Below are 24,488 nucleotides of genomic sequence, written 5' to 3' on the forward strand. Positions count from 1 at the left end.
TTGTCTCTAACTTTCTTAAATATATTGCTGAATTTTCTGCTTGAATTTTTACAAATTTTCAGCAAAAAGTTAATAAAATAATTTAATTTTCTTCTTAATTAGGATTTTTGTGGCCTTTGTTGAATTTTCTCTAACTTTCTTAAATATATTGCTGAATTTTCTGCTTGAATTTTTACAAATTTTCAGCAAAAAGTTAATAAAATAATTTAATTTTCTTCTTAATTAGGATTTTTGTGGCCTTTGTTATGAATAATTTTTTGTTCTAATTTGTTATTTACATTGTAGAGGTATGGATAAAGAAATATCAAGTGAATCAAATGAGGACTGTGACGAAATTGATATTGAGACTGAAATAGAAGACACAAAAAATGTAGAAGTTGAAATTGAGGATCCTAAAGTGGGAATGACATTTAAGTCAATTGATGAAATTTATGAATATTATTCAAGATATGGGAAGAGAAATGGTTTTGCAGTGTTGAAGAAATATTGTAAAAGGGGAGATGATGGGGAGAAAAGATATGTAACTATTGCTTGTACTCGTGCTGGAAAAGCAAAAATCAGAACAAGCAATATAGTTAAACTACGCCCACAAACTAAAACGGGATGCAAAGCTGGACTTAATGCAAATTTACAAGGTGATGGAATGTGGATAGTGCGATCCTTAAGACTTGAGCATAACCATGAAATGAGTCCAAGCAAATCTCGTTTTTTCAAGCAAAATAGGATTCTTGAACCACATGTGCAAAGGAGACTTGAATTAAATGACAGTGCAGGAATTAGGATGAACAAAAATTTTACTTCACTTGTGCTTGAAGCTGGAGGGCATGAGAAGTTGTCATATTTAGAGAAAGATTGTAGGAATCATATGGACAAAGTTCGTCGTTTGAAACTCGAGAAAGGAGATGCCACTGCAATGTATGATTATTTTGTGAAAATGCAAGCTGATAATTCAGAATTTTTTTATGTCCTGGATTTGGATGAAGATGGCAAATTACTAAATGTATTTTGGGCTGATGCAAGGAGTAGGGCTGCATTTAAAGAGTTTGGCGATGTGGTTACATTTGACACGACATACTTGGTAAATAAGTATGATATGCCCTTTGCCCCATTTATTGGGGTCAACCATCATGGACAGTCGACATTGTTAGGTTGTGGACTCATTTCACATGAAAATACAGAAACATTTACATGGTTGTTTAAGTCTTGGCTTGCATGCATGTCTGGATGTCCTCCAAATGCTATTATTACATATCAAGATAAAGCCATGAAAAATGCTATACAAATTGTTTTCCCTAATGTGCATCATCGATGGTGTTTGTGGCATATCTTGAAAAAATTACCTGAAAAATTGAGAGGATACAAAGAATATGAGGCAATAAAATTTGGTATACAAAATGCAGTTTATGATTCCTTAACAAAAAAGGAGTTTGAAGAAAATTGGAACAAATTGATAGAGAATTATCAACTTTGAAGGCAATGAATGGTTATTTGGATTGTTTGAGGATAGACATCAATGGGTACCTGCATTTGTCAAAGATATTTTTTGGGCGGGAATGTCAACCACACAACGAAGTGAAAGCATGCACGCATTCTTTGATGGGTACATCAACTCAAAAACCACTTTGAAACAATTTGTGGAGCAATATGAGAATGCTTTGGCGAAGAAGGTGGAAAATGAAAATGGTGAAGAATTTAATTCTCTCAACTCATACATCCCATGTATAACTCAGTATCCATTTGAGAAGCAATTTCAAAAAGCTTACACTATTGCAAAATTTAAGGAGTTCCAACAGGAGGTTGTAGGACAGCTTCATTGCAATTTATCTTTGTATACACAAGGTCCTGATTTTTCTGTATATGAAGTGAGCGAAGATGTTCCATTTGGAGAGAACCTTCGATTAGCAACTTTCATTGTCTATTTTGATAAGGAAAACTTTGACACAAATTGTAGTTGTCGACTGTTCGAGTTTAGGGGAATAGTGTGCAGGCATCAAATTGTGGTATTAATGAAAGAAAGGGTTCATGAGATACCAGACAAGTACATTTTAAGAAGATGGAACAAAAATGTGAAAAGGTGCCATAGTAAAGTGATCATCAATTATAACAACTCTTCAATGTTGCCTGAAACACGTCGGTATAATAAAATGTTCAATGTCTTCAATGATGTGGCTGATTTGGCAACTGATTGTGAAAATAGGTGTGATATGGTGGTCGAACAGTTACTTGAACTAAAAGGGAAATTGAAAAAAGAAGTTGAAATTGATTATGGAAATAATAAGTCTAGTTTTGTGAGTAATCATCATAATTCAACCACTCATGGAGATGGTCTTTCGAAGTCAAAGGAGAGTAGAATCATACTTGATCCAGTCGGTTTACGTCAAAAGGGGAGGCCACCATGTAAAAGGAAACAATCCATGGTTGAAAAAGTTGTTAACAAGAAGAAGAAAGGAGCAAATACCAAGAAAAAGACCATCAACATCCGAGGAAGTGTAGAGGTGTGAAAATTATTTGAATGAGTTAATTTACTATTAAAAAAAAAACTATTATTTTGTTAACTTTCAAATTTTATATTTTGCAGCAATCCGAGTTTGGTGCATCTTCAAATATAGGACTTGTTGATCTTGGTACACAAGAGAGTATTCAAGTGAATGTAAGAAATTTATTTTATTCATTAACTTTATAGTTATATGATTTATTTATAGTTGGATTGTCTAATTGCTTCTTATATGGCAGGAATCTGAAATATTGGGTCCAAGTTTAGAGCAACAAAACATATTTCAAGAAAACTTGTCATACCAAGTACGTAATATTCTAGTATGTATTTATTTACATGGTTTTATGAAAATTTAATATATTTTATTTTTTTTGATAGGGGCATCATCAGCCATCTCCATCTTTGATATTCGAACATTCAAGTTTCACAAAAATGTTGAATGACATAGTACAATCACAGACTAACAATCCAGAAGAGGACACAAATGGTAGAAGTTGAAAATGTCTACATGACAGGGTTGCTTAGACATTTGTTGCCTTTTTTTTTTTAAGTTTATTGAAAATGTTTATATTACATTTTGAGAGACTTATTTGTTAAAACACAATAATTTTTGTGTTGGATTATATAATTGAACTATTACATTGAAGCATTATCAATTATTAGAGTTTATTGTGAAACATTGAAGTTTTTTTTCATCATGAAATGTAATTTTTTTTTTCACATTATGAGTAAATTACCATTAAGAATTTTTTTCTTCATTATGAATAAATTTTATTTGTTCTTTAATTTGTGATATCAACCAAGCCCATTAACAGGTTATGTTTGTCATTAAAAATTAAGAAAAAGTCAATGAGGAGTTGCTAGTAACAATATCAATAAGAGCATGACAAAAATAAAGGTTGCGTTTGGTAGAGTTTTGTAAATGTGATTTGAGAGTATGAGTTATATTTTGAATTTGTGAGTTGTGGAATTATGATTTGAGTATAGAAAATTTGTTTAGTTATGATTTTTGAAAAGAGTGTTGAATTGAATTTTGAATTGAGTATGGAATTGACAAAAATATTTTTATAAAATAGAGTTTGAATTTATTTTTATAAAATATTTTAAAATTTAAAAAAGTAAAATCGTAATATTTTGAAATTAAAATATTTAAAAATATTCAAAAAATTAAAAAATTAAAAAAAATCGTAACATATTTAAATATTAAAATATTTAAAATCTTAACAAAATTAAAATATTTTTAAAATATTTAAATATTTAAAAAATTAAAATATTTTTTAATGAGTGAATAATTTTAAATTGAGTGAAAAGGGTCAGCGCTCGTCAACAGATATATAGAAGGCATTCAACTTTCTTTCTAGTCTTTCCAACTTCTCTTATTTTTAATTTTTAATTTTTAATTTTTTTAATAACACATGAGAGCTCCACCAAAATGAGTTGATCAATGCCACCTCATTCATGATCCATTTACTGATAAACCTTTCCTGACCCGTAACAATACTCATATTATCCACCCACCACTCAAACATGACAGATATTTTCCCCCTATGACTGACTCAGATATTATAGATATAACATACATGTAATCTCCATCATCATCTAACACTTATCAACCAAAAGCTGTTCAGTGGGAAATACTTCAACGCAATGCAACGCAACGCAACACAACACCATGCACCACCATGAAGGACCTGCGCGTGGACAACAGGCCATCTTCTCCAAAGGCATCGGAGAGTTGATTGTAGCTCGTGTATATCTTCAAGTCCACCTTACGAAGGTAAGAAGCCCCATCCATGCACACCTTCACAAACGCCACTCCGCCGCTGCTGCTGTTTCTTCCTCCCACCGAAACCCAGAGAGAGAGTCATAGAGAGAGAGAGAGCTGGTTTCAGGCAGCTTCAGAGAGAGAGCCAAGCTGGTGCCCATGTTGCTACTCCACCGTTCCTTAATACCACTGCTGCTGATATATATATATATATATAGAGAGAGAGAGAGAGAGAGAGAGAGAGAACTGTGTTGTTTTTCATTTTGAGAGAGCTGTGTGTGTTCTTTCAGTGTGAGAGAGCTGAGTTTGGTCATTGGTTTGGGGAGAGAGCAACACCCCAAAACCGAGAGAGAGAGAGCGACTTGTATATGTGTCTCCTCCCTTCATGTTCTCCCTCTCTAAACCGAGAGAGAGAGAGAGAGAGGTCCTGAGTCCGTGTGTGTGTATGATGTCTGCTGTGTCTGTGATCAATGTGTGCTTGTGTTCTGGGTGTGTGTGCATGGCGTATCAGTCGTGTGTGCTGGGTGTGTGTGCATGGTGTATCAGTCGTGCATGCTGTGTGTGTGTCTGTATGCCGGTGTGTGAGTGTGGACGTCCCAGTGTGTCTCGCCCTTGTGCTCGGTGTGTATGTGCTGGGTTTGGTGTGTGGTGTAGTGTGTGTGTCTGGTGAGTGTGTGTATGGTGATGTGCAGTGTGTGGCCTCTCCCTCTCTCTCATCTTTCTCTCCCTAACATTTCTCTCTCTTAAAATTGTGTAGTGCTCAAATCCTTTTTCTCCTCCTCCTCTCCAAATGCAACCCGAGAGAGAGATGAGAGAGAGAGAGTTGAAGTTGTTTTTTTCTCCCCATAAAAATCCCTTCTCTTCCCCCACCAGAAATGCTCTCTTATCTACCCATGTGTGTGCTTATCCATTGTAGAAAGAGAGAGTTATATTTTTTAAACAAATCTCCCCACTCACTCTTTCTTTTTTTCTAAAACATTCTCCACCACCTCCCCGTGATATACCACTTCTTATCTTCATCCTTTTTATATAAAACCGCCCCACTCTCTTCCTCTTCCACTGACCATCCTCTTTTTTTATTTTCTGTTTTATTTATTTATTTATTTTATCATTTTCTTTTTACCAAATATTAAAAATGTATTAGTTATACCAATTTATATAAACACACTTAAAAATAATGTACAAACACACAAAATTATATAAAATTATAAAATACCACAAATTCATAAAGTAATAATAAAAATATTTTCATTTGGCCAAAATAGGTGAGGTTTGTAATTAAAATTTCAATTTTCATCGTGGGTGGTCAAAAGAAAATGTCCAAGTCTTAGGGCTGGTCAAAATGGGGTGTCTACAGTTGCCCCTCTTTGACAGAGCTCAAAGTCATTTCATGACATGAGTGAATGTTAAAGCCCAAAGATGACCCTTTTGACAAGGCCGTAAGACTTGGGCAATCAAACAAAATGCAATGCAAGTGGTTGAACCCGAAGGTTGCCTACGTATCCCTTTCCAAGGAATTAAACCAGCGTAGTTCAGGGGCAGAATGCAAGTCACATGCTCAAAATGCAGTTTGAAAGTTGGACTTGCACACTTCGTGAAACCGGTTGTTTGAAAATTCATGATGTATGCAATACAATGCAATGTCATGGAGTGATGATAAAGATGTGAAGATGGCAACATGAGAGGCAAGCCTCGTGCAAATGATAGAAAACATAACAGGGGGTGCATTGCCTACAAAAATAAAAGATGGAGTTGCATCGCATACAAATGTGCATACCACACAAATGAGAGAAAAGTACATCGCATTCAAATGTGCATACCACACAAATGAGAGAGGGGGTTGCATCGCATTCAAATGTGCATACCACACAAATGAGAGAGAGGGTTGCATCGCATTCAAATGTGCATACCACACAAATGAGAGAGAGGGTTGCATTGCATTCAAATGTGCATACCACACAAATGAGAGAGGGGGTTGCATCGTATTCAAATGTGCATACCACACAAATGAGAGAGGGGATGGCGTGAAAAGATAGGCACACCTAACTGTATTTCATACACAACTTCCCCTATTCTCCAACGGGGTGACAGACTAGATTGGTTCAGTATCCAGAATTGAGGCGCATACAAGCTACCTCAACCTATGGGACTGCCATACAGATTTCAAGCCGGGGATACACCCCTGGGTATTTAAACCAGACTTTAGTCTCGAAAATCCTGAACCTTTTGCCTTCTAGGCATCGCCATTCGAACTCTAGTTTCCACCGTCGCAGTTGGTCTCCTAGGAACTCATTGCAAACACAGGTAGGTGGCTATACCAGACCGCCTGAAGTCGTTTGGGCACGAAAAATACCAAAAGAATTGCACCTTTAGAGGATTTAAGGACCTGGCAGCCAGTGTTAGCCAAATGCAAACAAAGGCTTGCTTCTTGGAAGAGAAGATTCCTCTCTTTTGCTAGTAGGGTGACTTTGATTAAATCTGTGTTGTCTAGCTTACCCATTTATTATCTATCTTTGTTCAAAATGTCAGCAGGGGTTGCTAAGGAATTTGTGTCAATTCAATCTAATTTTCTTTGGAGAGGGAATGGCTCTGGAAGGAAAATACATTTGGTCAAATGGAAGGTCATTTCAAAAAGCAAACAGCGGGGGGGGGGGGGTTTAGGGGTAAAAAGGATTTAGACTTATGAATGATTGTCTCTTGTTGAAATGGTGGTGAAGGTTTGGGGCTGAACCTAATGTTCTGTAGAAACAGGTGATTCATAACAAATACAATCAGGTGGGTGTTGGGTGGTGTCCAGAACCTGTTGATAACAATAGGAACTCATGTATCTGGGCTGGCATTTTGGGTGTTGCTCGAACCAGACCTGAGTTGGTGGAATTCTTTAAAGAAAACTCTGCTCCAGTGATTGGGGATGGGAAAAGCACTCTGTTCTGGAGAGGTACATGGTGCAATAATGTGTGCTTGATGGAAGCTTTCCCTAGGCTATATTCCTTATCTTTGGATAAGTTTGAATTTGTGAATGTGATGCATCTTAGAAGGAATAGCGAGGTGGAGTGGAACCTTAATTTCAGAAGATCACTCTTTCAGTGGGAGGTGGAGGATTTGACAAGACTGAAACTACTGCTAATGAATGCTCCAGATCTTAGGGAAGATAGGACTGATTCTTTGCATTGGAAAGCAGACTCATCAGGAAGCTTCACTGTTTCTTCAGCTTATAAGTGGTGTGATAATTCCTTACATCCAATGAGTAAGGTAACTGATCTGATATGGAACAATGTATCTTCACCTAGAGCTCAATTCTTTGGTTGGTTGGCATGGAAAGAGAGGTTAAAGACTTCCAGTTTTTTGCATCGAATTAAAGTGCTCTCTGTTGAGGCTAATGTGAATTGCATTTTCTACAATTTGGAAGTGGAGAATGTCAATCATGTGCTTCTGCATTGCCCTTTTGCTTGGAAGGTTTGGTCACATATGCTAAAGTGGTGGGGGTTGCTGTGGGCTCAACCTGGTACTGTACATTGTTTATTAGAATGGTGGGCTGGTACAAGGATGAAGAAACAAGAGAGGGTGGTCGGGAAGGCCTTGCCTCTGGCTGTGCTTTGGTCCATTTGGAAACTGAGAAATGATTGCATTTTTAATGGCATTCACCCAAATTTTGAGGAGCTGTGTGAGGTCAGCAAAGTGCGAGTTGCGATGTGGAGCAAAGCTGCTGGCTTTTCTTTCTCAGGGTTTTCGGTAACTGATATTGTGAACCACCTGCAACAGGTAAGGTTTTGTAGTAGGGGTATTGGCTGAGTAAGTCTGTTCTACAGTAGGGATATTGTGAACCACCTGCTATTTTTAGTTTTTGTTTGGTCAGTATTTTACATTGGTGATGACTGAGATGACCTGGAATATTGGTGTTTTCAGTATCTATTTTTTGTGTTTGTTGAGGCCTTGGTTTGGGAGGTATTCTGCTGTATATTGCTCTGGAGTGTGGTTGCATTGGAGTCAGATCTGCTGGTTTTGCATTGGTGTGAGGTCTGGGATCTGTATGCTCAGGAATCCGTAAGAATCTGAGGGTGTTCTAAGCAGGCCAGCTGCTGCAATGGTGCATGGTTCTGGTCTGCTGGACTGATGGACTGCTGCTGGTGCATGGTATTGGTCTGCTAGACTGATGGTGCATGTTTGGTGGTTGCTGTGTTGGTGCATCAGTTCATCATCCAATTCCTCGTTCTTCTCGGCAATAGGATTGTATTTCTACTCTAAGGCACTAGTTTTGGTTTGGGAGGTTTTTTGTTGTATATTGCTCTGTTTTGGCTTTGGTTTCTCTGGAGTGTGGTTGCATTGGCGTCAGGTCTGTTGGAATCTGTTGTGATGGTGCATGTTTTGGTGGACTGCTTTGGAGATGGCATGAGTCATATGAAATTGAAGAATACGCTTGGTTTGGATGCTCTCATCTTACATCAAGAATGTTCAAAGCTCAAAATAATAAGCATGTGGTGCTCATGTGTAGTGATTAGAAATGGTATGGTGGCTGCTAAGATGTGGTATGGTGACTGCCAGTGGAGTCTACCTGTCTTGTGCCTGCTATGCTAATTTGTAACCTTTGTTAGGCTGCTTTGTTAAGCTGTGGAATGATGAATGATCTAAAATGGTATGGTGGCTGATATGCTAATTTGGGGTCCACTACCACAAGAAATTGGCAATCTCCATAGTCTAGAAATGTTGGATATCAGTTACAATAGTTTTAGTGTCTACCCTGGTCTCATTTCTGTTGTTGTTTGAAGCAGAGTTAGTTCAAAATGCTGATGTCTACTGTTTTTGGTTTGTATGTCTGCTGCTGGCTGCTGTGGTGTGCATTCTGGCTGCTAATTTTGTGGTGCTCATGCTGCTGATTTTGTGGTGATTAAACCTGCATGATGCCTGGAGTAAGCTTGGCTAGGCTGCTTGAGGTTGGGAGCTTCTATCTATGGATGGAGATTCTGCTAGCATCTGCAATCGACTGTGTTGTGTCAACCTTGGCCTTACTCTCAAGTTAGATTCATTGGTGGTGATTCTGCGCAGCATGCTTTAGACCAATGTTACTTGCTTTTGGTCTTTGATGGTCTGGTATTTGGTGTAATGTTGATGCACTAGTGTCTGCTATTTGAAGGCCCAGGTTGTTCTTCTCTTGCCTGCAAATGTGTTGTTCTTGGAGTCCCCAGCTGGAGTAGGGTTTTCATACTCGAATACAACATCAGATTATGTGAGTGGGGGTGACAAAAGAACAGCTTCAGATAATGAGGTTTTACTGAGGATTAGTAGTTTTTCTAGTTATTCAAGCTCCAAGTTTGTAATCTCAGCTGTTATAGGTAGTGGTCTGTTGGTCTGTTTTTGTTGGGTTTTGTTCTGTTTTTTTTGTTAGTTTCTCACCAACTCTGGGGGTGCTAGCAAATGATAGGATGGGCTTTTTGTTGCCAACCTAGTTGGGATGATTTACCTCATTGTGATGCTTTTGCACTTTCCTTTTCTTTATTAATGTATTTTGTTTTGTACTGTGTACTTGATTTTTACATCAATAAAGTCTTTTTGCCGATTAAAAAAAAAAAAGGTCTCCTAGACCCTTAAAGTTGTTTGGGCACGACAAACACCAAAGGACTTGCACCTTCAGACGATTTAAGGTCTCTTAGATCCCAAGAGTGCACAAGATAATGCGATGAAATTGCAATTGAGATACACAAGACAGTGCAATGCGTAAGATAGCGCGATACAAGGGTGCGCAAGGTAGCGCGATTGAATTAAAATGCACAAGATAGTGCACTGCGCAAGGTAGCGCGATTGAATTGAAATGCACAAAGCAGTGCGGTGCCCAAAGCAAGGCGATTGAAATTGATGCACAAAGCAGTGCGGTGCCCAAAGCAGGGCGATTGAAATTGAAAATTTATGTGATAGGTGCATGAAGTGAGATTATTGTGCGATAGATGCACAAATATGTACATATAGTATACATATAGTCAGATACAGACATATACATAGACAGAAGCGGATATATACACAAATATATACGGATATTACATGCACAGACAGATACAGATATATGCACAGATATATACGGTATATATACACCGACAGGTACAAATATATATGCAGAAATATACAGTATAGATACACAGACAGATACAGATATATACATAGATATATACGGTATATATACACAGATGAATACAGATATATTCACAAATATATACAGTATATATACACAGGTGGAGAATATTCCATTTTCAACCGTCAGTAGGAAGATGCTGTTACTGAGAAGGCATATTCCGTTTGCTGACGTCAGCACACGTACGTAAAACACGCAAAAAAGAAAGGAATATCACAAAATGGATGGACATAGGATACGAGGTGTCAAACCCCTAACCTCAAGCTTGGCCTTCGAGTCCTCAACCACTGAGCCACGCCACTCTTATGACAAGATATGCAAACAAATATATATATATATATATACTATACAAGACATATATATACATAAAACCAAAACAAACCAAAAGAAACACTCGATGTGAGGTTCGAACCCCTGACCTCGGGCTTAGGTTCTCTGAATCCTCAACCCACTGGGCCAAACCACTGAACCCAAGCTACACCTGTGACCCAAATGTTCAAATAAATATATATTACATAACTATACAATATATATATATATATATATACATGCATACACAATTCTCCCACGTGTCTCTCTTCTTTTTGACATCCACGCCTGACACGCGGCCTGCTTTTGCATCACTGGCCGACAAAAGCAGGCCTCGAACGACGCTCGTCTCGGCTCTCTCCCTCTTTGTCTTCTTCTCTTCTGTCTTCTTCTTCTTCTTCATCACTCTTTTCTCTTCTTCTTAATCACTCTCTTCTTTTGCTTCTTCCTCATTCTCTTCCATCTCCTTCATCTTCTCTTCTTTTGTCTTCTTCTTCCTTGAGAGACAGAACAGAGAGACTAAGCGAAAGAGAAAGGCCGCCAGAACTAGTCTGCTCTCTGCTATTTCTCTGAGACTCTTTCTTTTACACCTCTCACCACATATCCATGGTTTCCTCGTCCCTTCCCCTCACTCTGTTTCAGAATCTAAACGATCATGCAAGCTCTTCTGGGCCGAGTGCCCCTACTCCCACTCTTCCTGTCATTCATCTTCCTGACCTTCTTGTGTTGTCGATTGAGCAAATAATGGCTGCTGAATCCAACATAGAAGCCAACCACTTTACATTGAGGTCCTGCATGGAGACAATGGCGGAGGTGACTAACTTGTCTCGTCGATTGTAGGCCAGGACGAATGAAGTACACCAGGTCAGCGACCAACTCTCTCTACTCCAGCGCATGTACAAAGATGCGTGGGCAGAAATTTGTGCATTGAAGGCTGAAAACAAGGAGCTGAAACGGCAAGCCACCTCCATGGCCAGATTTGGGGCTTCTTCATACTTCGCCTTTGATGGCCGGCGGAGAGCCGACTCTCTCGGCAGAAGCAATATAATAGTTCTCGGCGGAAGTACTGGAGCAGGGCCTTTGAAGGTTGATGACAAAACGAAGAAGAGCTCGGCGACGGAAGTGCCGAGTAAGTGAAGTCGGCGTGTGGCAGGCATCAGCGAAGAAAGAAGAAGAAGATCCTTCCTTCCCTTTTTTTTTTTTTGGACTTTGTATTTTTTTCTTTTTCTGGGTTTGCTGTTTCTTTTTTTTTTTCTTGTTTTTGGAGTCTCTGTATTTTTTGGGTTTTTTTTGTATTTTCTGGATTTTTTTTTTGGAGTCTCTGTAATCGGGGATGTCCTCCCCTGACTGCAATAAAATAAGTTTAGTTTTTATACATCAATGGCGTGACTGGCACATCACTTTGAGCTTGAAAATAATTTTGTTTGATCGAATTTGAGAATAATTGAATTTTGGACTCTGAACTGGACATTGATGCCATACTGACCTGAATCAAAGAATGGTTTAACAAAAACGAAGCAAAACAATACAAACACACTTATATACACTAACTGATATAAATACACCGACTGGTATAAATACACTGACTAGTATGAAAAGAACACACTTATATACACTAACTGGTATGAATACACTGATTGATATGCATACACACTTGTATATACACTGACTGGTATGAATACCTTGACTGGTATGAATACACTGACTAGTTGACTCGAGCGGTGGAGAAGACAAAATCTCTGACTCAACTACGCCCCTAATTCATTGCCTTGACTCTTTTTTTTTTTTCTCTTGATATTTTTGTAAATATGTTTTGATCAATATGAGAGTTAGATTAGCATATTTATTCCATTTTCTGTTTCGAAATCATGTAAGCTAAGCTATGAGCACTGAAAATTTTTCATTTTAAAGTCCAAGAATGGTCCAAATTTTGTAAAAATGAAACAATTTTCGAAAAAATCAGTCAGCTTCATTCAAATTAATCAAAACCTAGTTTTGCAGATGGCCACAACTCAACTAACATGGAATCAACCATTGGGACGCATAGCCCAAGCCAGATAAGTAATGGTGATAACTGAACCAAGCTGATCTGACCCGAATGAAGCCGAGTAGAACTGGACCAAACCGAATCGAACTGAACCAAGTTGAATCGAACCAACTGAACTGAGCAGAACGAAGATACACCAATCAAACAGGGATAGGACAACCAAGTCGACTAAAGATACACCAATCAAACATGGACGAAATGAATGAGTTAACAAAAATTATTGGGGCTGAACTTCAAGATGAAGCTACCTACATATCCTCAAGATAGGAATCAGGCCATTGTAGTTCCGGTTAAGGTTCACTCGAGTATTGACACTCTTTTTTTGTGCTCTAACTTTTGCCAAAGTCGCCCTTTCGGGTTTTCAACCTTGCAAGCTTTTCTCTTTTTTTCATTTTTTTCATTTTTTTTTCATTCATTTTTCTGGTTTTTAACTTTCTATTTTGATTTTTTTTTTGCTCTAACTTTTGCCTGGATCGCCCTTCCGGGTTTCAACCCAGCAAGCCTCTCAAGGGTAATACTTTCATTTTAGCTTGTCCATGTTGATTAGGTGTGAAATCTCTAGGCCATCTATAAGAACGACTGCTACACTTGACCAGTAAATATGATGATGTAGGGACTAGGCTAATTGGGTCAGAATTTGCCCTTTGTGTTGCCCCTAGCGTAGTAGATAGGAACTCGACGATTCTTCAATAATAAAATTCATTCTCTCAAATTCTAGGTTTTGCCTTTCTAGGTGGTCTTCATTGGGAAACGATTCAGTTTTAACTCTTTGATCACATCCAACCTTTCGCCCCTAGTTCAAGGGCTGCTTCAAATCTAAATCACATCCGACCTTCTTGCCCATAGTTCAAGGGTTGCTTCCAATCTGACTCACAGGCCCTACATAGTTCTGGCTAAGGTTCACTCGGGTATTGACATTCTCATTTTATGCTCTAACTTTTGCCAAAGCCGTCTTTTCGGGTTTTCAACCTTGCGAGCTTTTCAATTTTTTTTTTTTTTTTTTTTTTGTGCTCTAACTTTTTCCTGGGTCGCCCTTCCGGGTTTTCGACCCAGCGAGCCTCTCAAGGGTGGTACCTTATTGCCCCTAGTTCAAGAGCTGCCTCTATTTGAATCACATCATTGCCCCTAGTTTAAGGGTTGTTTCCATTTCGGTTATGGAGGTCGGAGAGATCCTATGCTGTATAGGGGTGAGCATGGTCCGGATTGGACCGGATTGGAATAAAACCAGGACCAATCCGTTTTCTACGGTTCCTAAAATATTGGAACCAATCCAATCCGTTTAAATCATGGAACCAATCCGAACCAATCCATTTAAATACGGATTGGATCGGTTTAGGACCACGGATTCACATAATTAAATAACAAAAATATATTTATAACACTTTAATTTTATAAAAATATAAACATAGCGCTATATTAGTTCCACAATAGCAACATATTTTTCTATAATAGCGACATACTGTTCTAAAATTTAAACAACCATAAGAAAATTGGTTTCACTATAAGTATTGAAACCATTACAAATTAAAACTAAAAACCAACAAACAAGAGTAATAAAAGAAGATATTATACGGTTTTAGGTTTGAGTTTAGATTTTATATAGAATTAAGAGAAGATACTATAGGGGAGGATGTATAATAAAAATATAGACTATTTGTATACGGTTCGGATCGGTTCCAATCCGGAACCGTGAGATTCAATCCAGAACCAATCCGTAGACTACGGATTTTTAATTCTTCAATCCGGAACCGAATCGCGGATTCAAAAAATCAATCCAAACCTATCGGATTGGACTGGACTGGATCGGATTACGGATTTCACGGATTGCTTGCTCAGCCCTAATGCTGTATGATCAATTCCAGGCATGTCTTCGTAGGATCACGCAAAAACAGTTTTTGAAATCTTTTCACAAAGTAACTAATCACTCGTACTCTTACGAAGACAAGATAGAACCAATTTGGACCAAGTCAGGATCCTTCTCAGTACCTACATTAACATAAATGATTTTATTCATCAAAGGCTTAGCACGCCTGTCTGCCTCTTAGTTGATCAAAATTTGCAAATCCCGAGGAAATTCTTCCTCTTTGTTTTTATCAGAGTTTTGGAAAAAGTTTTGAAAAGCTTTAGTCAATGCTATGATTTAAAGGCACAGAGAAGTAGGAGACTCTATGGCATTTTGTTTTTGTTTATTGAAAAGAGACTATGACTCAGCAATGACAATAGACTTTTGACAACAGACTTAAAAGAAAATGACAAAGAAGCCCTAGCCAGGACAAAAACGTCTAGGTTAGCACTATCAAAATCAACAGACTTTGACTCACTAGAATGACTCAAGTCTGATCCTAACTCTACAAACTTGGTGGAATCAAACTTAAACTCAATACTCAATTCAGAACTCAGAATAAAACCATTCTCAAAGTGCCAGCCAACGTGTGGGCCATCTACAATGTTCAAAATAAAGCCCGTGCAATCAACAGGTGGTCACTCCCCAATTACAGAAACACCACGGAACTTCCAATTATGCCCTCACTAAAAGCATACTGAACCCCACAAACTGAAATGCCTGAACCACTTATTCGAATTTGAGAACCCCTGTATAGATCCAATACATTGCACATAACACATAGTAGGAAAGAGAACAAACACCCCTATGGAGGGTAGGGTTACCCTGTCATATGCTTTTGAAATGATCCAGGGTTCACTATTCAAACAAGCGGTATCATACATCCTAGAAATGGGAGAGCATCATGTCCTAATTTTGAAAGGTACTATAGCTCACTATATGTACAAGGTTAGCTCTACTCTAGGGGTTGAAGTCAAGGTGACATTACCAAAGAGTCCTTCGGGTCATAACCAATGAAGATCTTAAGAAACCAAAAGAGTCACTAAAGCCTCTCTTCAAAGTTTGAGAACTGTTAGATCTCAAAAGATTACAACACAAGGCCTTCAAAGTAACGTAGAGATAGGTGTAGTGTCACAAAAAGTGTGCATGTGCTCCCACCAGTATCTAGGCAACATAGGAACTTTAAGTGCACCAATGCAATAAACATATAATTGAAAATAAAAGTCATATCATGGAGTTCGAGTCAAGGTTCCATAAATCCCCAGCAGAGTCACCAGAAACTATAATATGCCCGGGGGGTACCCGCATCCGTTAAACAGTTCGGACTCCGGAGATCTCTTTGATCTAGTCTCACGAGTGCAATGTGAAACATAGATGAGAGTCCAGATTTGGCAACTTTTATCGAAAATCCATTTTATTGCAATTTTGTCAAAAATGGACTGCATCATCAGATCTCAGAGTCGTCACCTAATATTTTGAAAAATTAGGAAACCCATGACTCATGTCAAGGCCACTGTTCGTCGTAACCAAGGATGCTTGGCTCGGAACCTTAGGTATAAGAGGGGAAGGTCAATAATGAGCATCCCCGTTCACCCGATCAAAGATCGGCCTCTACTAAACCATGATATGAATTTTATTTTCTTTATATGTTCATGTTCTGATTATTTAGTAAATCCTAAAATTTACTATGTGAAGCATACAAGTATAGATTAGTTTGCTCAAATTGAAACAATTCAATTTCATGTTTATTTGTCGAAAGGGGTTTGAATTTGCTACTATAAAATGGGCTTAAAACGTACATTTATTGAATTATTCCAATTCAAGCAACAAACTTTCATCCACAGGCATTTAAACAGTTTATCATTTAAGCAACTAGCCTCATGGTAGAATGCTAAACATAATAAAGAAATTATGTACAAGGGGATGTTAAAGCATAAAAACTCACAAATTTACCGACATCCCTCGAACAGTTACAAAACAAAATTAGTGAAATATGCATGATCTTATATACAAATTTCTAATGCAATTCACTCACGAGATGCAGCTAAAGATTCGGCTTCTAAGATATGACATGTGAATCACCTCAAGAACATGGGGTAGCACACATAATCACATAGGAATTTATTAAATTCACAAATGTAAATTTAGCCGAATTTTAATGCATGAAACATGGATGTAAAAGCATGAATATGCATGGCATGTCAGATATATACATATGTACAAGTAGAGAAAGCGATTAAAGAATGGAATAGAAAGAAATAGGGTAAAGAATTATTATAATACTTGAATTATTACAAATTCAAAAGAAATGAATAAAATAAAATAAAAACTTCATATACTTTAGGAACAGCGTGCCCGCGAGTAATAATCCAACTCAGCAGCCAACTGGCATATTCCACTCATTTTCTCCACTGAAAATTGAGCCCAACAAATAAGCCCAAAATTATGAAGCTCAACGTTTTAAACCTCCGGCCACTCATAAATAACCATTTTTCTTTTAATCCAACAGGTCTCAGCCCGTGTAAACTCATCTTCAATAAAGGGGCCCACCTGAGTCTCTCAACATTTTTAGGGACTTCATGGGGAAATATACGCCAAAGATCCTTTAGAGTTTTTTTTCCTTAAAATTTTCTAAAGTTATGTGTTGTATGGGTGAGATTTAATGCTAAAAAATTAATGTAACTTGTCATTAAATTTCAACCATACAACACACCACTCTAAAAAATTTTAGAAAAAAAAAACTCTAAAGAATCCTTACTCAGAAATATATCCACTCAAGCATCATACATATAACAAATATTATCAACCCACCACTCAAACATGACAGATATTTTCCACCTATGACTGACTCAGATATTATAGATATAACATATATATAATCTCCATTATCATCTCACACTTATCAACCAAAAGTTGTTCAGTGGGAAATACTTCAACGCAATGCAACGCAACGCAACGCAACGCAACACAACACCATGCACCTCCATGAAGGACCTGCGCGTGGACAACAGACCATCTTCTCCAAAGGCATCGGAGAGTTGATTGTAGCTCTTGTATATCTTCAAGTCCACCTTACGAAGGTAAGGAGGCCCATCCATGCACACCTTCACAAACGCCACTCCGCCGCTGCTGCTGTTTCTTCCTCCCACCGAGACCCAGAGAGAGAGTCATAGAGAGAGAGAGAGAGAGCTGGATTCAGGCAGCTTCAGAGAGAGAGCCAAGCTGGTGCCCATGTTGCTACTCCACCGTTCCTTAATACCACTGCTGCTGATATATATATATATATAGAGAGAGAGAGATAGAGAGAGAGAGAACTGTGTTGCTTTTCATTTTGAGAGAGCGGTGTGTGTTCTTTCAGTGTGAGAGAGCTGGGTTTGGTCATTGGTTTGAGGAGAGAGCAACACCCCAAAACCGAGAGAGAGAGAGAGAGAGGGAGCGGCTTGTATATGTGTGTGTCTCCTCCCTTCATGTTCTCCTTCTCTAAACCGAAAGAGAGAAAGAGATAGAGAGAGAGAGAGAGAGAGGTCCAGAGTCCCCGTGTGTGTATGATGTCTGTTGTGTCTGTGATCAATGTGTGCTTGTGTTCTGGTTGTGTATGCATGGCGTATCAGTCGTGTGTGCGATGTGTGTGTGCATGGTGTATCAGTCGTGCATGCCGTGTGTGTGTCTGTGTGCCGGTGTGTGAGTGTGGACGTCCCAGTGTGTCTCGTTGTAGCTCGTCTTTTTGTGCCCGCTTTCGGAAGAATGAAATAGCACTTTCAGTTCGGACTCCACTTGTGTGTTAGTTCTGAATCTGATTTCACCAGTACAATGTGAAATAGTAAAAACACAAAAAGAGTACAAATCCGACAATTGTTTTCGAAAATCGATGTTTGAATCAAATGCCAAAAATAAACTGCTTTGCCAGATTTTAGAGTCGCCACCTAAATATTTTGTTTTGAAAAATTTAGAAAACCCTGAATCGTGCCAAAGGCCACGTATCCGTCATCACCAAAGTTGCCTCGGCTCAGAAACTTAGGTACTAGGGGGGAAGGTCATGAAATGAGCACCCTCATTCGCCCAACAAAGGATCGACCTCTACTAAGCATGATATGTTATTTTATAAACACATGTGTTCTTATTCTGGTTATTAGCTAACTTTTCTATGTGATGCGCACAATATACAAATATAGACTAAATTGCTTAAGTTGGAACAACTCAACTCATGTTTATATTTTTTAAAATGGTTTGGAATTGCTACCCTCAAGTAAATTAATGTGCGGATTTGCCACCCTCGGGTGGGCTTAAAACATAATTAATTGTCATTTCGTAAAGTGGGCTTAAAACTCACATTTAACGAATTGTTCTAATTCAAGCAAACAAAGCCTTCATCCACAAGAATTCATGCAGTTTATAGTAATTAAACAAATAGCCTCATGGCAAGCATGCTATCATGGCAACACTCACACACATGCAAGTATGCTAAAGCGTAAACACTTACAGTGTACTCCAACCCAAACAGAGAACTAGTTAGAAATCATGCATGATCTTAGCTATGTTAAAATGCGTAATGCAACACATGCAAAAATGCAACTAAATAGGCTCGGTTATCTAAAATGGCATATGAATGTAATGATTTGATGCACGTATTCAGGTAAGTATTGAATTACAATGCAGTTTGAATGATGCGCCGAGCCCGGTGTATGAAACTAACTATCGAAAGCGGTTAAGTAAAAGGGAGAAAAACGTGGGGTTGGAAGACATTCACACACACACGCACACTTATTACAACATTTGCCCTCTCGACGGAGGGTCCGAATGAATTAGCTAAGCCAATCTAAGCTAAGCTAACTAACTAATCTAATTAAACTAATTAGACTGATTATTACAAAACAACTAATTAACTATGCTAAGCTAATTAATTATTACAAACCGAATTGAATAACTAGCTAATCTAAGCTAATTAAAGCAATTAAATTAATTAACTATCTAAGCTAATTACAACACATTGAAATAGCTAGAAGCAACTAACTAATCATGCAATAAAGAGAAGATGGCCTTGCGGGCGAGGGAGATATGCATGCTCAGTTGGCGTCGTCCCGAAAACCCATTGCCTTGCCTTTGGTTGTCTCTGTTTGCACTTGCCTTGATCTCTAAAAATTGTGCCAATCTCCAGATTACCTTTGCTTCAACACAGGGACGTCCTGGTGGGCTGCCAGCCACTTAAGGGGATTGCCAGCCACTTCAACTGGCCGGTCAGCTAGTTGAAGTGGCCGATCAGCCAGTTAAAGTGGCCGGCTGGCCAGTTGTTGTTCCAAACTTCTGGTTTTGCTACAACAGAGAACAATAGAGCCAAGACAATACATTTGCAAGAAAATGTACTTACTGCCACCATCCTCATCATGTCTCAAGCTCAAAGGAGTGTGGCACTTGGCTCTCAAGCCACCAACCAAGCATTTTCAATGCATGGTGGCCAAAAAACCAAGCTTGTACAAGCTTAATGAATGTGCACATAAACCACGAAAGGCCTCCACCCTATCATGCACAATCAAGGGGGACGACGACTAAGAAATGTGACACATTTCATCACTTGGAGTATGAAACATCCCACATTTCTCGTGTTTAGATTAACATCCGATCCAAACACATGCAATGCAAACAACATGTTTATCTTAGTCATGTTTTACTTTGCTCAATTCTTGTTTACACATTTTACATTACCAAGCCATTCATTAACCGGTTAGTCCAACGTGAAAAGTCCTCTAATGAGAAAGATGGTCGAAGCCACAAGTATCTGTGAGCATGAAAGAAGCCTCACGCTTTTGGTTAGTAGAAACCCTCAAGAGAAGGCTAAAACCATTAGGCATGAGAGCCTCAATTCCATGCTCAAACTAACGAGGAGCTTAGGACTACTTTCAAAAAAAATGAAAGAGTGAAGCTTGGAGGAACATTGCAGAGATTTAATGATGATATGGCATAAGAAATAAGACTATAACATACAAACAACTCATGTAGAACATATGAAAAACCAAAAGTATTGAAACTAGTGAAGGACACAACACTAGAGACATGCAATACAATGCTCAAATAACTGAACCAGCCCAAAACATAGCTACATCATGCCAAAACAGTGGCCTAAACATATTGAAACGTAGGCACAAAAGGCAAGAAAATCATGCGCACATGCTGGCTCGCAAGCAAGACACAAAGCACAACTCTCAAAAGCAATGAAAGAGCGGAATATGTGGGAGTGTGATAGTGATATATGTGCTAAAATTACATGCTAAATGATGCTATAGCATGTAAACAACCTAAGCAAAGCATGCTAGAAGCCTTAAAACACAAAGCTAGTGAAGGCCAACTACACTATAGCTATATAAAGCAAAGCATATATGACCAAGGCCATCCAAATCAGAATTAAAGCATGCTAAAACATGAATAAAAAATGTGTTGGAGCCAAGCTAACACATGATAGAATGATGGCCCAACTCATTAGGCATCTGAAGCTAGTAAACAAAATTACACTACTGTAGACACCCCATTTTTGACCGACCTTAAGATTCAGACGTCACCAGTTGAGCGTTAGGTGATGTTGCATAATATGCTCGTTCAGAAGTTTCAGAGTCGCGGCCGTGAGCCCTGCCTCCAGGCTTCCGAACCCTTTTCTGTGCCTTGTCTCGGTTTGCGAGCCAGACTCGGTTTTCTCTGTTTCTTTTCCTGAGGGAAGGGAGAGGTCCCGTGGACCATCTCTCAATGTCCGTAGGCTGCATTTGGTGGCCGTAGGCCATTTTGCCCATTTCGGAGTCCGGTTCCCGGTTTTCGGAGCCGTCAGGTCGTGTGCCTCGGTTCGGGACCGCTTAACCATCTCCTATTGCTCTGATTTTTGGCATACATCTTATTTCATACCTTTTGAGGGACACTGGGGGCTAAGAAACCCACTTCGAGGTCGAATACCATTTTCGGTGCTTAACAGCCCATTTTCGGGACCCCGAACTGCGTGTTTTGGCCCCGGAACGTTCGTTTTGCAACGGTTTTCGTTCATTTTTGGCAGGTACCTCTATTTTATCACAGGGAAGGTCACTAAAGGGTGGGAGGCCAGTAATTGTTGCAGCAACCAGTTACCTCTCTTCCGGAGCCTCCCGGCACCCGTTTTTCGCACTTCCGGGCTAATGTTGAATACCTTGGAGCTAGTGTTGCCAACTTTGAACCACATATATGTGATCTACACATCTGAGAGGCCCCTAAAAGTTCATGGCCGGCCATTAAGGTCACCTGACCCTTTTGACCCCTTTCTTCCGGGCTAATGTTGAACCCCTTGGACCTTTTTTCTTGAACTTTGAACCACATATCTGTGATGTACACACATAAGAGGCCCCTAAAAGTTCATGGCCGGCCAGTAAGTCAACTTGACCCTTTTGACCCCCTCTTTCCGAGCCATTGTTGAACCCCTTGGGCCCACTTTCTTGGAATTTCAACTACATGGTTGTGTTGTACACACATAGAGGTACCTCCCCAGTAGCTGGCCGGCCAGAAAATCACCTTGACCCTTTTGACCCCTAGCCAGCCGGCTAGGGGGTGTGGCCGGCCGGCCACCTCCAGCAAAAGTATGAGGCCGGCCTGCTTCCTTGCACTGTACCCTTTCCAGCTGTGGGGCAATATCCCCCAGATATTTTCTATATCCAGGGGATATTTTGTGGGGGAGTTTTGCCCTCCTTCTCCCCCACCTTTACACCCCATTTTTGATCTTTATAACCAGCTGGTGGCCTTCTTCATAGGGGTTAGAAAAACTCTCCTTCAAAGCTCCATAGCCAACTCCATCTTCTTCCCTCTCAATTCTTCAAAAAACCCTAAGTCCCTAACCTTCATTCCTTCTACACCACCAAGCTCTACCACCACCACCTCACCTCCAGCAGCAAGGAAGGTTTCTAGAAGGCAAAAGAAGCTACAAATCTATCCAAGAAGCAACAAAAGCTTGAATCTTCAAGGGTAAGTTACACTTTTAACCTTTTGAACCTTTTTCTTGATCTATTTCTAAGCCCCATTTGTTTTTGGTTTCAAGCTCCGGCCCTAACTGAAAAGGGCCATATTTTGAGCTCATCTTCACTTCTCATTAAGGGCTCAACCTTGTTTGAGCCCTCCATAATATACTTGCTTCATTGATCATCTTGTATGTCATGATTTTGCATGCTATCTTTGGACCATGAGAAATCTGTTTTCGAGCATGTTATAAACTGATATAAGGCTTATTTTGAGCCCCTCTTCAACATTGGAGAAGGGCTCAACCTTGTTTGGTGTTTCCATATGTCACTTGTAGTTATATCCCCTATTTGGCCCCATTTTTGCATAAATTAGTAGCCCTCTTTGCTTCTGTTTTTGGACCTTGGTTCGAACTAAAAGTGGTCTTATTTTGTCCTATACTTGATGTTTCATTCACACTTTTTTTCTGTTTGGTGATTATTTTATATACTTCATGTTATAGCACCTTTTGAGCCTTGTTTTGCATCACATTTTTAGCATGTTTGTATACTGATTTGAGGTCTGCCATATACTGTAAATGTTCATATTTTTGGTCCATCTTCAGTGTTGTAGAAGGAAATTTTTCAGTTTGAGTTTTTCTTATACCACTTGTCTCATTACCCCTCTTTTGGCCCCTTATTCTTGCATGCTATTTTTCCCTTACTTATACTTGCTGTTTGGCCATGTTTATAACTGCGAAAGTACATCTTTTGGGACTTTCTAGCTTCTGTCTTTGCATTGCATGTCCATATTGTACATGTTTGGCATAGCTATAGGCCATTTCGGGTGCCTAATGTCGCATTTCGGGTCATTTCCTTGCATTTCATGTCATTTCGCTTCATTTCAGGACTATTTTCCCCCATATTTTAGTGCTGAAATTCCGTTAGTATGCTTGCATATCACTTTTGCCATATTTCATCACATTTTAGCACCGCCTCGGTTTGCGTGCCCGTGTGCACGCATTTCGAGGCACTTCATTTTCTGCCACCGGCATCCGATGTGAGTGTGGCTGAGGCTCTCTCATGTTGGTGTAAGCCCATTTGTCATTTTCATATCATCATATCATCGCCTCGGTTTGCGTGCCTGCGTGCACGCATTTCGAGGCACTTCATTTTCTGCCATCGGCATCTTATGTGAGTGTGGCTGAGGCCCTCTCATATTAGTATAAGTCCATGTTGCATTTTCCATGTCATTCGCATCGCTTTTAGCGTCGCCTCGGTTTGCGTGCCCATGTGCACGCATTTCGAGGCACTTCATTTTCTGCCATCGGCATCTTATGTGAGTGTGGCTGAGACCCTCTCATGTTAGTATAAGTCCATGTTGCATTTTCCATGTCATTTCATCACATCATATCATCGCCTCGGTTTGCGTGCCCACGTGCACGCATTTCGAGACACATATCATCGCCTCGGTTTGCGTGCCCGCGTGCACGCATTTCGAGACACATATCATCGCCTCGGTTTGCATGCCCGCGTGCACACATTTCGAGACACATATCATCGCCTCGGTTTGCGTGCCCGCGTGCACGCATTTTGAGACACATATCATTTTCTCGGTTTGCGTGTCCGTGTGCGCGCACTTCGAGGCACCTCATTTTCATTGCATTCGTGCATTTTCTCGGTTTGCGTGTCCGTGTGCGCGCACTTCGAGGCATCTCATTTTCATAGCATTATGTATGTTAGGATTGCATCTTGGTTGCATTTCATGCATATCATGCATATTGCATCGTGTCCGGAATAAGAGTTAGCCCGGGCACGGGAAACGAGGTACATTTCGTACTCCGAGTGACGAAATGTGTCTCAATTCCCCAGTCGCCGACACTCCGGATTATCCATGATGGAGTTAGGTTTTAGCTGTAGTCTCATGTGCATTCATCCTATATTGAGTTGTGCATTTCGACTCCTCGGCCATCAC

The 24,488-nt window shown here is 39.5% G+C and overlaps 2 protein-coding genes across 2 annotated transcripts; both read left to right on the forward strand.

Annotated features, from left to right (window-relative positions):
- The first annotated feature begins 289 nt into the window (after nt 1–289).
- On the forward strand, nt 290–1,471 carry LOC145791313 (protein FAR-RED IMPAIRED RESPONSE 1-like). Its single transcript, XM_082871663.1, has one exon. The coding sequence runs from the start codon at nt 290–292 to the stop codon at nt 1,469–1,471; it is 1,182 nt and encodes a 393-aa protein (XP_082727789.1).
- An 82-nt stretch (nt 1,472–1,553) lies between these two features.
- Nucleotides 1,554–2,992, forward strand: LOC145791314 (protein FAR1-RELATED SEQUENCE 5-like). The gene is made up of 4 exons (XM_082871664.1): nt 1,554–2,495; nt 2,579–2,650; nt 2,734–2,799; nt 2,873–2,992. Exons 1-4 carry the CDS (start codon nt 1,554–1,556, stop codon nt 2,990–2,992), a joined length of 1,200 nt encoding a protein of 399 aa, XP_082727790.1.
- The last annotated feature ends 21,496 nt before the right edge of the window (nt 2,993–24,488 follow it).

This window comes from Camellia sinensis, chromosome 5 (assembly GCF_055761805.1).
Source record: "Camellia sinensis isolate YWXY chromosome 5, ASM5576180v1, whole genome shotgun sequence".
NCBI lineage: Eukaryota > Viridiplantae > Streptophyta > Magnoliopsida > Ericales > Theaceae > Camellia > Camellia sinensis.

Excerpts from the sequence above, each read along its gene's own strand:
- LOC145791313 (XM_082871663.1), top strand. The coding sequence starts at position 290 with ATGGATAAAGAAATATCAAGTGAATCAAATGAGGACTGTGACGAAATT.
- LOC145791314 (XM_082871664.1), top strand. The coding sequence starts at position 1,554 with ATGTCAACCACACAACGAAGTGAAAGCATGCACGCATTCTTTGATGGG. Across the intron at positions 2,496-2,578 it reads ACATCCGAGGAAGTGTAGAG|CAATCCGAGTTTGGTGCATC; the intron begins GTGTGAAAATTA and ends TATATTTTGCAG. Across the intron at positions 2,800-2,872 it reads AAGAAAACTTGTCATACCAA|GGGCATCATCAGCCATCTCC; the intron begins GTACGTAATATT and ends TTTTTTTGATAG.